This window comes from Boleophthalmus pectinirostris, unplaced genomic scaffold, assembly GCF_026225935.1.
Source record: "Boleophthalmus pectinirostris isolate CB_2022bp ecotype Guang Dong unplaced genomic scaffold, ASM2622593v1 HiC_scaffold_13, whole genome shotgun sequence".
In the NCBI taxonomy this organism is placed as follows: Eukaryota; Metazoa; Chordata; class Actinopteri; order Gobiiformes; family Gobiidae; genus Boleophthalmus; species Boleophthalmus pectinirostris.
The window spans coordinates 12,206,536-12,220,489 of record NW_026571036.1 but is presented as its reverse complement, the minus strand read 5'-3'; the positions used below and the strand labels follow the sequence as shown (position 1 = coordinate 12,220,489).

Below are 13,954 nucleotides of genomic sequence, written 5' to 3'. Positions count from 1 at the left end.
GCATTGGAAAGCAGTGCTAACCAGAGCCAATTGAATGTATTGACAGAAATGGATGCCTCTCTGGGTAATTCACAAGCCCTTCAATGTAATGACTTCTCCTCACTTGGAGGCTGCTGCTGTTATAAACTGCCAATCACAGCAATTATGTGGGGTAACATGGACGTCAATTGGCTGTTTTATTTGTTCTGAGAAGTATTTAAACCAGCAATAATAAATGCGTTATGTGCCTCCAGTTAGCTATTTTGGTAATGCAGCTTTTTACATTTGCATTTGATAATAAACTCTGTTACGTTACAGAACCTAAACTAAACATTTGCTTCTTCTCTTTTACTGACCACTTGTGGTTGGATTTAGTATATCTGTCACTTTGAGAAAACTTTGATTCAAATGGTGATATTAATCCAGAATAGGGTTGTCAAAAGTATCAACAACCAGATATGAAAACTATTATCGAGACTAGATACTCATTTGAGCAAGTGTTGATACTGGAAAAACGTAAACTGGACCTTTCTTGAATAGTTTTATCTATTTATTTATTTATTTAACTACTGTAAAACCACATGGAATAATAAACAAATACTATGCTTCAATATTACAAATTACAATACTGTCCAAAAACAGCTTTTAAAATGATAATTTGGGCGGCAGTAGCTCAGTTGGTAGAGCGTTTGTCCACTGGTCTGAAGGTTGGCGGTTGAATCCCACTCTCAACATAAAAACAAGTCACTTAACGCACCTTTGTGTCTGCCTACAGTGGTATGTGAATGGGTGAGTTGTTTTTTTGTTCCTTGTGCTTTGAGTGCCTTGAAGGCGGAAAAAGCGCTATAGAAAAATGTGACCATTTACCATATCAAAAACAGTATCGAGTCTATTCTTTAGTATCAAAATAGAGTTTGAAATTTTCTCAAATCTACTGTAAAACCACATGGAATAATAAACCAATATTATTCTTTCATAATACAAATTACAATATTGTCTAAAAACTGCTTTTAAAATGATAATTTGGGTATCAAAATTGGTATAGAGTATCGAGTCTATTGTTTAGTATCAATATAGACTTTGAAATTGTATTAAAATTATGTGACAACACTAATCCAAAATACAAACATTTTCTGCAATCATTGGATATAAACTTTTTTTTCATTCTTGAGATTCTAATGAACAAAAAAAATGAACGGACCAACTAATTTCAGTAAAGACGCTCAGCTTTGAATTGAGAAAAATGAAAATAAGAAAAAAATGAGGTATGGGGAAGTCTGCATCCATCTGGTAATGACTTTAAAATAAGTATATAATTGTTTGCTTCAGCCTTGTGGTTACATTTTTATCACTATTCTAACATACATTTTATACTGCAATAAAGTACTTCAAATGTACAAGCCAAGGGATGAAAAAAAATTGGCAGCGCCTTATGTTGAGCAATATGTTCTTGGCATCACATATATTTCCTATAGTCTAATAAACTGTGGTATTAGTCATAACATGTTGGAGGTTGCTATATTATGAAGATACTGGATAGCAGAATTATTTTGACACATTCTTTTGTCATTAAAATGTAGTAGCCTGCAATATCATAAACAGATAAGCAAAACGGTGTATTTGCCGTTTTACATTTGTGTTTTGACATATCTGGGTCTGTGACTGATAGGAATATTTTTAGCCGCACGGCAAACACCTCGGCAGCCATGTTGAAGAGTCTGTTCTTGTCAACGACTCGGTATGGGAGCCAAAAAGAGTGATACACGTCAAGGCATTTATGGATACAATCTGATCGCGCGGTGTTCAGTTTGATTCAGAGATACTTGTCAAACTTCGATTCTAACTTTAACTTGATCCAAAACAGTGGAAAGTGGAGGTGTGCAAAAATATAAAATAATAATGATACAGTATTGATATCATTGGCTGCTGTATCGATATATCGCCAAGAGTATTTTTTGGTATATTTTACTCAATTATTTTGTTACAGAGCTACAGTTTTGTTGCTCGTTTAGTGGAAGGAAACTCGTTTATGCGACACATTTGACATTTGCATTGTTTTGATGATTAAAATGTTTGTGTTTCATATGAACTTTGCACAAGAAATGGTTCAACAAAGACTTAGTATCACTGCCAAGATTTTGCTTTTTTTTTTTTATTGAACTGTATCAAATCTAGTTGAAATATATTGTATCCGAAACAGAAACTGAAAGTGCACTGTATCGAGGTATGTATCATATCATGGCCTCTGTATAGAGATGAGTATTGCATCGTCACCTATGTATCAAAATATGCAACGTATCAGCGCCTATGTATCGAGATATATATTGTATCGGCACCTATGTATCAAGATATTTATCATTTTGTCACCTATGTATCAAGATATGTATGGTATCATCGCCTGGTATTGAGATATTTATCGTATTGTCACCTATGTATCGAGATATGTATGGTATCGTGGCCTGTGTATCAAGATACGTATCGTATGGTTGCCTATATATCGAGATATGTATTGTATCGGCAACTTCTTAATGATACGCAGCCCTAGTGGAGAGGTATGGCAAATGCCAATCTGGCAAAATATTAAAGGTGCACTGTGTAACTTTTAAAGGTGAGGGTCCATCAGCTGCTTTTTATTTTTATGGATTTGTCCTTGCTTTGCCTGGAATATTTCACAGTATGACATTAAACAGCTCGACTTTACATTTATTAAATTACAGGTGGTTTTATGGCTCAAAAATACCTAGAAATACAGACATTCTGACTGAACGGGGTCACCTCTCCACAGATCTGACCTGTAACTTGGTCAGGTTTGGTCTCCATGAATATAGAAAGATTTACTCTGAAACATTCCAGACACATTTCCATAAAGAAAAGCCAAAAGTTGATGAAGCCTGCACCATAAAAGTTAAGAAATGCATCTTTAAGTAGAAATTGTGCAATGTGTCTTTTTTTTTTTTTTTCATGGCCAATGCCGATATCGATAGTTTAGAATCCAGAGACCTAAATCGTCGATATTTTTGGGCCGGTCAGTTTAGAGGGCAACCAATATATCTCTAATATTACATGAGTGGCCACAGATGTGCAAACAGATATAAATAAACATGAAATAGTCAACATAATTTATAGTTTCCAGGTTTCCACAATATTATGCTCAGGGAGGAATGGTTCAGAAAGACCCTAGGAGGTGGAAAGGGGCCAGATACTTGTCCTCCACGTTTTGAATTGTAGATGTTAAGCTGAACTCTGTGGAGAAATGTGTTTGTCACAGTAGATTAGCAAAAACAATAACGTTAATCACTATTGTTCCGCAGCCCATTGTACTTAGAGCATAAAGCATGAATACAGAGTGCAAATAGCATTAGTATGGGTCTGATTGTCTGCCATTCTGCAACGATCAGTGTTTAACAATTACACATTTATTTTTTACAGTTTACATCAGTTAATTTAATCATTTAAAATATTGTGACATTACGTTTTGTACAGTTTTTGAATAGTTGTCATGAAAATGGTTGATAATCTGTGTATCATTCGTTCATTTGTTTTTCAAAATAAAACCAAAAATAAGAAAATGAAAAAAACAACTATTTTCTTCATTATTTGTCTCCAAAACTAAAATAAAAAAACTGATACCTATTTGTTTTTTCAGTTTTCGATTTTGTGTTTAAATGAATCATGGAAAAATAGATAATGGCCATTTCCCACTTACATGACTTAGAGTGTGATGCGAGTAAACCAGGACTAAAGCAGGACTAAACCAGAACTAAACCAGGACTAAACCAGGACTAAAGCAGAACTACACCAGGACTAAATCAGGACTAAACCAGGACTAAAGTGGCCTCATTCCTAGTCTGGTCTTTGTCTGGTTTCGGTCTCAGTCCCAGTCTGGTCCAGGACTCAGTTCTGGTCTGGTCCTGGTCCCGGTATGGTCCTGGTCCCGGTCTCAGTCCCAGTCTCAGTCTCGGTCTGGTCCAGGACTCAGTACTGGTCTGGTCCTGGTCCCAGTACGGTCCCGGTCTCAGTCCCAATCTGGTCCCGGTCTGGTCCAGGTCTCAGTCCTGGTCCCAGTCCCTGTCCCAGTCCCGGTCTCAGTCCCGGTCTCAGTCCTGATCTTAGTCCCAATCTGGTCCAAGTCTCAATACCGGTCTGGTCCCAGTCTCAGTCCTGATCATCTGACATTTTCTTATTTTTGGTTTTATTTTGAAAAAATAATGAACGAATGATTGCTGATGGTTCAAATTAAACATTAGCCGGTTCATAGTGCTGTCGTGTCCTTGGGCAAAATACTTCGCCCACGTCACGTGAATGAATGTGGCGTGTGAGAATGATGATGTTCTTTTATAAAATAAGAAATGGGTAATAACGTTTTGAAAACATCAGTCGCAAAAATAGAAAAACAGCGCAAAGATTATTAACAAGATGAACTTTATTAACAACTTCTTATAACGATGTCCACACTGTGACAATGTTATTAGACGAGTTCATACCGTGTTACGTTGTATAGGAAGTTAGATTTTAGCATTAAAGCCGTATAATCTGCTTCATCCTGTTGTTGTGTACCCTGTCACACAAACCGTATTATTGCTCCTTTGAGATCTGGCGGGGCTTCATTTGTAATAAACTAATGTGATTTGAGAGATTAAACAGGAGTAGGAGGGGATCATATTTCAGCATATTTCACTGCATCAACATCTGGTGCAGGTCTGAGCTGATTAGCACAGCATCTGGATGGGCCGACTCACTGCCCTCACACACACACACGCACACAGATTATCTATTATTATTGTCAGTCTTATTATTTTTCCAACCGCTGTGGAGAATCAGGAGGAGTTTATATCCAGATAAACAATGTACGCTTTGTTTACGACTACTTCCAAATGTAAAACAAGTCTGGTGAGTTTGTAACAATGAGATTTATATAATAGTGATTAATCCTTCAGTATTTATTGTGCGTGGGGAATTACTTTTATGTTCATTTACTCATCTTTGACTCATAGATATTACCTAACAACTACAATGTTTCACTGTTATTTTATTGTGCTTTTTATGTCTGCTTTTTAGTTTTCAGAGTGTCCTTTGTTTATTTTTTTGTTTTTTTGGCTTTAAATTGCTTCCACATTTTTCTTGATGTGTTCTGTAGCACTATTTCTATTTCACATTTCGGTCTCGGTACGATATTTTTTACGATATTCATCTCACGGCACGATATTTATTGCTACTGATATTTTGTGGAGGCTAAGAAAACTGTAAATATGCTACATTTTCATCTTAAAATGCATTGACAAGACTTAATAAGATTTAAAAGTGCTTAGAACTGTTATTCCTTCTTGAAGTCTGCACTGAAATGGAGCAAAGGATCATGGTCTATGTAGTTCCCTTTGTTTTTTTTTAGCTGTTACTGCACCATAACTCTTAATTTAAGCAAAGAGACTTGTAATTCGACATATTGTGATGGTCCATGATATTATTGTGAGAACTTTGACAATACGATATTTTGCGATATATCACGATATTTCGGTTAATGTTACATTCCTACTCCAAACCATATCTCTAAGTATCTGACCTAAACTGCACCAGCACAGGGAGCCCATCCAAAAACAACTATTTATGCAGAAAAATGTACTCGGAAACAATGTATTAATATAAGCACAAATTAAGCTTGTGAATCGTGAATTTTAATCTGCTTATTTATTTACAAATACCAAATTTTCAGCTAACTCACTCTTCTCGTTTCTGTTGCTGTCCCATATAAATCCTTATAATCTAAATCAAGGGTTTTCATATTGGGTGAATGTGAGCCTTCTCTTAGAGTAGGTAAAGACAGCCGAGCCAAAAATCCCATCCGCGTGTCCTACTCCACACAGACATTTGAAGTAAATGCATCTTTTGTGTTCCTGCAGTGATGAGTTTCAATAACAACTGATAATATATGTTTTTTAATATTGTATTTTCATTTTTTTTAAGTGCATTCATAAATAATTTCCAACTTTAAGCAGGCCTAATTGAGTCTATGTCCACACACGGCCTAAAACAGGACTAAACCAGGACTAAACCAGGTCTAAACCAGGACTAAACCAGGACTAAACCAGGACTAAACCAGGACTAAACCAGGTCTAAACCAGGTCTAAACCAGGACTAAACTAGGTCTAAACCAGGACTAAACTAGGAACTGAAGGAGACTAAAACTAGGTCTAAACCAGGACTAAACCAGGACTAAACTAGGTCTAAACCAGGTCTAAACCAGGACTAAACCAAGTCTAAACCAGGACTAAAACTAGGTCTAAACCAGGACTAAACTAGGACTGAACCAGGACTAAACTAGGTCTAAACCAGGACTAAACCAGGACTAAACTAGGTCTAAACCAGGTCTAAACCAGGACTAAACCAAGTCTAAACCAGGACTAAAACTAGGTCTAAACCAGGACTAAACTAGGACTGAACCAGGACTAAACTAGGTCTAAACCAGGACTAAACCAGGACTGAACCAGGACTAAACCAGGACTAAACTCGGTCTAAACCAGGACTAAACCAGGACTGATCTTGGACTTGAGTGAGAGAGAGGAGAGCTCTGTGCCGCTCCTTTCACCCGCAGTCACCCGACAGTCTACGTGGGCGCACCTCCGGGCCCATTCCGACACTCAGTCCTGGTTCATTTCTATTTTTGTCCTATTTTAGCCCTAGTTCAGTCCTGGTTTAGTCTTCCTGGTTCAGTCCTGGGATCAGTCCTGGTTTAGTCCGCATGTATCGCTCTTCACCTATGGAAAACCACTGATCTAAATAAAATGATTAGTCAACTTAGACAAATTTTGGTCAACTAAGACATCATCAACCAGATCACTGACTAAATGACTAACGTCCACACACGGCTCTACTAGGACGTCCATTTTCCTTATGTGTCAATTCCCTTAACAGTACAAACCCCAGCACTACTAATCAGCTAAATAGACCTGCTCCCACGGCACAGCGCTCTGCCAAATGCTTTTAACAACTCCCCTGGTTAGAAGTGGCCGTCCCTTTAGCTCCGGGGGTCAAAAGTCAAAGAAAGGTTAGCTTTAAATCTGTCCCGTGCCCTCGAGGCGACTCCATCTGGCCAAATGAGGAACTAGGTAACTTCAAAGTTGTAATGAAACTTGGGAATTGGAATGGGATGTACCAGTTGGGTTAGGGATGTAGATGAATTTTAATGGTTTCTTTTTAACTCTTACAGCATGAAATGTTAATCTTTTTAAAATAAACAATTACTTACGGTTCATACTGGGATTTTTGAGAGTCAGAGGCATTTTATCACCAAGATCACAAATAACATGACTGTAAAATCATTATAATTCCCTACTGTGAGATTTGCATATTGTTACATCCCTATTACCAATTTATCCCTCAGCTACAAACCAATTTCCCCGCCTCGTACTACAAATACTCGCCTTATCTCTAATTCCCCGAGGGCTGTTGCCATTGGCCGCCACACTGTCCCACACCCTGCTGACATTATTAACACATCAAATGTCACTCTTGGGCTGCCATACCTCCAGGCCACGCGCCCCCTTCAGCGACAGGCGAACCATTAAACTAGCAACGCCGTCCACAAGTATTTAACCTACACTGACTCTGCACAGTGACGGCATTCTGAACTGCTATTAACACTGGTAAATGCTAAGGTCTGGGCAGGTGCCGTTGGGCAAGGCATCTCACCTTTGTGGAAATACCAAGCGGACCAGAGAGCTTGCCCACATATGAGGCGGTGTGTGTGTGGGAAAATATCATTATGAGCTGGTGGTGAACCGGACCTTTCTCTAAATGTCAACACGACTGGACTGTCATAATTATTACTGCCAACAATAAACAGTTAAATTATGCTGCCGTGGAGTTCTGTGTGCATAGGGGAAAGCAGCTGGCAACAAATTTACGTGGATGAACTGAATCTGTCTCGCAATAAAGTTCGTGAAGTAGTTTTATCCTTTGCTAACTTCTTATGGTGCGTCTTGCAATTGCAAACATTCATTAAAAATTTATATTGAGGTATGTTTATGATCAAAAAAGTATAATTAGTTGACCATTTCATGACCTTCTTAGAAAAAAATATCGTATCAATGCAGTTTTCTACAGTTAAAGTAGGGCTAAACACCTAAACTCCTCCCACAATCATTTTTAAAACAGAACTGCAAACTCAGAGTACCTTGAGGACTAAAGGGGAGAGAGAAGGGAAAGGAGGGGCGGGATCTAAAGGGAAACAAAACGACGTGATTGGTCTAAAATATTTCCACACTTCAAATTCCTCCAATCAGGTGTCTAAGGCGTCAAAAGAGTTCCATAATACACACGCTCGATAAAACATGCATTCAGGCGTACTGTATTATTTCACACGCGTAAATATTAACTCTCGAAGTTGATTTCTGCTCTCGCGAAGCTGTTTTCCATGTATCATTCATTCATTCGTTTTTCAAAATAAGACCAAAAATAAAAAAACGAAAAAACAACCATTTTCTTCATTATTTGTCTCCAAAATCAAAATGAAAAAACAGATAACAATTTGTTTTTTCAGTTTTTCGATTTTGTGTTTAAATGAATAATGGGCAAAACAATGGCCATTTCCCATTTCTGTGACTTAAACTACAACGCTGGACTTTTACACTGCATATGGACTGAACCAGGACTAAACCAGGACTAAACAAGGTCTAAATTAGGTCTAAACCAGGACTGAAACCAGGACTGAACCAAAACTAAACCAGACCTAAACCAGGACTAAACCAGAATTAAACCAGGACTACAATGAGGATTAAAACCAGGATTAAACCAGAACTAAAACCATGACTAAACCAGGACTAAACCAGTATTAAACCAGAACCAAAATCGGGACTAAAACCAAGTCTATACCAGGTCTAAATCAGGTCTAAACTAAGTCTAAAAAAGGACTAAACCAGGATTAAAATCAGGACTGAAACCAGGTCTAAACCAGATCAAAACCAGGATTTAACCAAGACTAAACCAGGACTAAACCATGCTGAGCACAGACTTTGAAAACCCCTAGTCTAAAAGATATCCACACTTCAAACTCCGCTCCTTCAATCAGGTGTCTGTGATCAGAAACACCTATCTGTAATCAGGGCAGTCATATATGATGTCATGTAGTACTTGAAATTGCAGTGACCACTTTAAGGTTATGGTTATTCTTCCCTAAAGAAAATTTCATCCATCCAAAGTCAAATTTTCAGGGGCAGTGGGTGATCACAGTGCAGTGCTCGGGGCCTTTCTATAGATTTGTATTCACAGTCAGGAGTACCTTGCTGGAGGACGAGCTTACTGTACATTTTTTGGGTTGTTTCTTTTAAATCTTTTACCTAATCAACATTCCTCTTGTGCAGTTTCCATTTTGTAAATTCTGAATCATTTCAACCTAGCTGGTCACTGTTATAACATTTTGCTTTTAACATTGTAAAGTATATGCAACCTTCCCTGTTCCCGGCTGTTGATTAATGACCTCATATTCTGTTAATTAGACCCTGAGCCCGCGGCACAAAGATTTAATTCCCCCTTCATCATCATCGCCGGCGAAGAAAAAACACAACTGATTAAAGAGTAGAGGTCTCTGTAAAGATGGGGGACAGGAGGACACAGGGATGGAGCGTGTGTGCGAAAACTACATTAAGTTTAAGGGAATCGCTGGAGGATGGGTAAGTGGTTACAAAGTTGTTTATAAAAGTAGTATGTGTTTATCTGAGTGTGTAGTTGATATTACACATGTATTTGACTTTAAAGGGTCCATATTTTCTGATCTCTCTGTTAGAATGGTGTTTCTTCATCACAAACAAACCTGGAGTTATGTTTTGTATCATTCACATAAACCCAACATATTTAGCCTTCAATTTTTCTCTCAGGCCTCATCCACACTAGTACATATTCGAGTCGTTTTCATTGTGGATACTGTGTTCGTCCACAATAATCCGATGGAAAACAGCTTCAGAGACGGAACGATCTGGTGCCGCCAACTCCATCGAATTGAACTGTGTGAAACATTGATACACTGACATAGGAGCTCTAGCTGCGTCCTTATTGGATCACGTCACTGTGACTTGCGCCGTCCTGATTCGCTGGGTTTGTGACATCGGTTTAAACAAACCACATACAAACGGGAAACAGCGTAGCTAGAACTACTTGCACACCCCTCTGTCACAGAAAGAACACATATAATCCACTGAGTTGTGTCCTTTAGTCTGACAGAAGCACAACAAGCGAGCTGTTTTTTGTGAGCGCTTAGGTTATAAAAATCAGAAATGCAGTTTTAAGTTTAGTTTCTGTAAGACGTAAACAAATACGCGCAAAGCTGTGTGGATAGGGAAGGCTTGTGGACACAGAAACGACGTGTCTGGACGCAGACTGTTTCCGATACGGTGACGCGGTGATTCATTTCCGTGTAAACGTACCCTCAGGCAGAAAACAATTGTGATGTCATGGAGTTGCTAATCTCTTCTCAACTAAAGATAAAAGGTAGTTAACTTGAAAACTACCACTACATGACATCACAAGGTAGAACAGAGCATTTTGAGCTTTGGAGATGTAGCGAGACTAATAATAAAGTGTTACTCAAACATGTGTGAATGAAACAAAACACAACTCCTTGTATGTTGTTGATGAGGAAACAACATTATAACTCCAGTGTCGTTGGCTTCGTTGAAATACCCAATTATATTCTAACAGTTTCTACCGAGGCTAATTAATTAAAAATAGGAAATGTACCAGACAAAATGTACATTATCCCAGATAAAAAGTTAATTTAATCCAAGAAATGAAGTGAAAGGTGCACTATGTTCACTACCTGTTTCCTTGGACATGTTATTGCTTAGTCTGGAAAGTTCCACAGTATGGCATTACACATATGCAACTATAGTATTTATTTAACTGTGCGTTTTTATTGCTCAGAAATACCTTGAAGAACATAACCGCAAACAAGCAAAGCAAACAAGTCTGCTACTGGAAAAATAAATAAATTAAATTAAATTATGCTTTAAGATTATAATAAATAGTAAAAGATGAGGAAAGGAAATGATGATGGTGGAGAAAATAATATTAGTTAATTGACAAAAAATGTTTATAAAAAATGGGTTAAAAAATAGGAATTGGCCAAAATGGTTATGCTACACTACCACATTACTTTTGTTTTATTTAATTAAACTTGTGTTGGCATGTGTGTTTGGGGTTGGGCAGTTTTTGTTGTATTGTATTTGTTGTGGGTTTTGCTCTATGTTTTTGTGTTTTGTTTTTTTTATTATTTATTTTTTTATGCTGATTATTGTATTTTGTTAAATGTTATATTCTTCTGTCTTTAATTAAAAAAAAAGGTAATTAAGTATTGTATTAAGGTAATTTAGTATTGACGCTATTGTGTTGTAATTAAGGAAGTATCATCTAAAAAATACACGGGAAGTGAAGAGTGGAGTCTCACCTTGTGGCAGGTCAGGGGACACATATGGCACTTCCTGTGTGTTGATGTGGGTCCAGTCAAAGTCGTCATTGTGATCCTGCTGGTAATCGCACTGAGAGAAGCCTTCGTCGAACGTGCAGCTTCCTGCAAAACAAACAACAGCACAAAACGACGTTAACCTTTTATAACCACATTATCTGAGGACGCACTATCACACTTTTGTACCACCTCAGAACAATATTTGTCTTTCAGAAAATCAATGGAAAGGACAAAACCACTAGGAGTGTGCAAAAATATTGAAATATCGATATATATTGTACAGTTTAATTTGATGATACAGTATTTTTAGGTATATTTTACTCAATTATTTTGTGTAAGAGCTACAGTTGTGTTCACATTTTCACTGTTTTAATGAGTAAACTTGTGTTTTTTTCGTATTAACTCTGCACAATCTCAGTGGATTTAGTGGACTTTTAATATCACAGCCATGATTTAGCTTTTGTTTTTCACTGAATAGTATCGAATTGATTTGAAATATATCGTATCAAATCATATTGAATCGAAAAAGGTATCGTATAGAAGCCTATGTATCGAGGTATGTATCATATCGGCAACTTCTTAACGATACCTAGCCCTACATGATACTAAAATTTTAAACTTGATTTCGATACTAAATAAGTACAATGATTTGTCTGCACCGACGAATGAATCATGGGATATGTAGTTCACTATGTTTTTAAGATGTTGCTGCTATAAAACCATGCATTTAAGCCAAGAAATTAGTAATTTGATATATTGTGATGACTTTTGACGATATTTTGTTTATTGTTACATCCCTAGTACTTTCTGTTTTATATCTGTGTAGTATCACTTAATATCTGATTTCCAATACTTCTGAGAAGCCTAGTCCAAACCAAGACATAACCAAAAATTAAACTAAAATTAACCAACCGCTCCCCACCGCTCGAGACTCACCGATCTAAAACACATTTCATCTCTATATTTATCCTTGTTGATTGCTCCCCGCTTACTTATTTCTCTTTTGCATGGGATGTCTTGGCTCATTAGCGAAACCGCCGGGAATCCAACATCACTCAAGGCTAGTGGACCACCTCTGACTCAAGTACCCCCCTCTGGCGCCCCATCTGAGCCCACGTAGACCGCCCCAAGACGGACGCGCCGATGCTCTGACCCCTCCCTTTCAATCGCCCGGACGCACCTAAGCAGGGACATGGTCTTAATTGAGAAAGACGCCGCCTGTCCCTTCTGGCCATTTGAACCAATCAAGTGGCGGTGATATGTAGCTGGTTTGCTGATAGCGGGATAGCGGCGGTGGCACGCTGTTTACTGGTAGCTATCTGATTCATAGAGCTGGCGGTGTGTTAATAAAATGGCCAGTAGAGATAAAGCTAAGAAAAGCCACAGCGCCGTCTGATTCATGTCTCTGCGAGCTAATGGTTGTCCTCTGTGCGTCTTTTGTTGTTGGAGTCTGAAAGTGCAGAAGTCAATTATGAAGTAAAAGTAAATGCGATTATGGATATTGCTTTGCATGAGCTGCTCTTTAGATGTTAAAAGCCTAGACCTAAACAAAGATAGACGATAAAAGTAGAACGGTTTTGATAGTTTTGCAAAATATGATAGAGCTTATAAGAAAGTACATGCAGTTTCATACTAGTTTAGATTATTTATTTCATGAGACAGGGACAGTGCACAATATACTTTAACCGTAACAGGAGAGATGCTTTATATCAGGTTAATTTCCACCTTTTGTCCCTGAGCAGGTTGATGTTATAGTTCATAAAATCAAACATACAAATAGAATGTCTTTATAATAAAAAGAGAATCGTAACAATTCTGTATCATCTTTCACACTCAGCTCTCTCAGCATCTTAAAAACATCATCCTTATCAAAAGTCTGTTTGCCCCGGTGAAGGTCGAAGAGCCGAAATGCGTTGGCGTGGTTTTAACTTTATCTGCCATGTGGTATTAAAGGCTTTTAATTATTTTGCACTTTTTGAGTGCCTCAGTTTTTTCCTACTTTGTATTTGAGACTGGTCCCTACACTGAAGAGCACCAAAAGGACAATTCTGCACATTTTTTGTATATCTACGTAGCACTCCTGCCCCCAAAGCTTTGCATCATTCAGTTCATTCACTCCAGAACATCACACACTCTTCACTCATCAGTCCACTACACCAAAAAATGTCATGCTAGTAAAACACAATTTAATACAAACAAAAAGTACGGATGTCAGAATTAACACATTTTATACTGTGAATTTCAAATAACAATTTTAACATGGTTAAAATAGGACTGAGCAACATGAGAAAAATTCTAATATTTTTTATTTATTTATTTATTTTTGTAAGGGAAGCCCCTTGAGATGTAGCATCTCGTTTGCGAGGGGGTCCTAAATAAATTAACAAAAATAGTGTTTACAGAAAAAAAAAAAAGAAAAAACAAATCAAAACAGAACAAAACACAAACATAAACACAAAGACAACATTCACACAACACACAAACAGCATTCATACTATACAATACAGGATCCTAAGATACACA

The 13,954-nt window shown here is 37.6% G+C and overlaps 1 protein-coding gene across 1 annotated transcript in view; it reads right to left on the bottom strand.

Annotated features, from left to right (window-relative positions):
• LOC110156273 (protein tyrosine phosphatase receptor type K) overlaps positions 1 to 13,954 on the bottom strand; it is a 163,575-nt gene that overhangs the window by 84,620 nt on the left and 65,001 nt on the right. Inside the window, 1 exon segment of the mRNA XM_055149438.1 lies at positions 11,414 to 11,536. Within this exon segment, the coding sequence (XP_055005413.1) occupies positions 11,414 to 11,536 (123 nt within the window).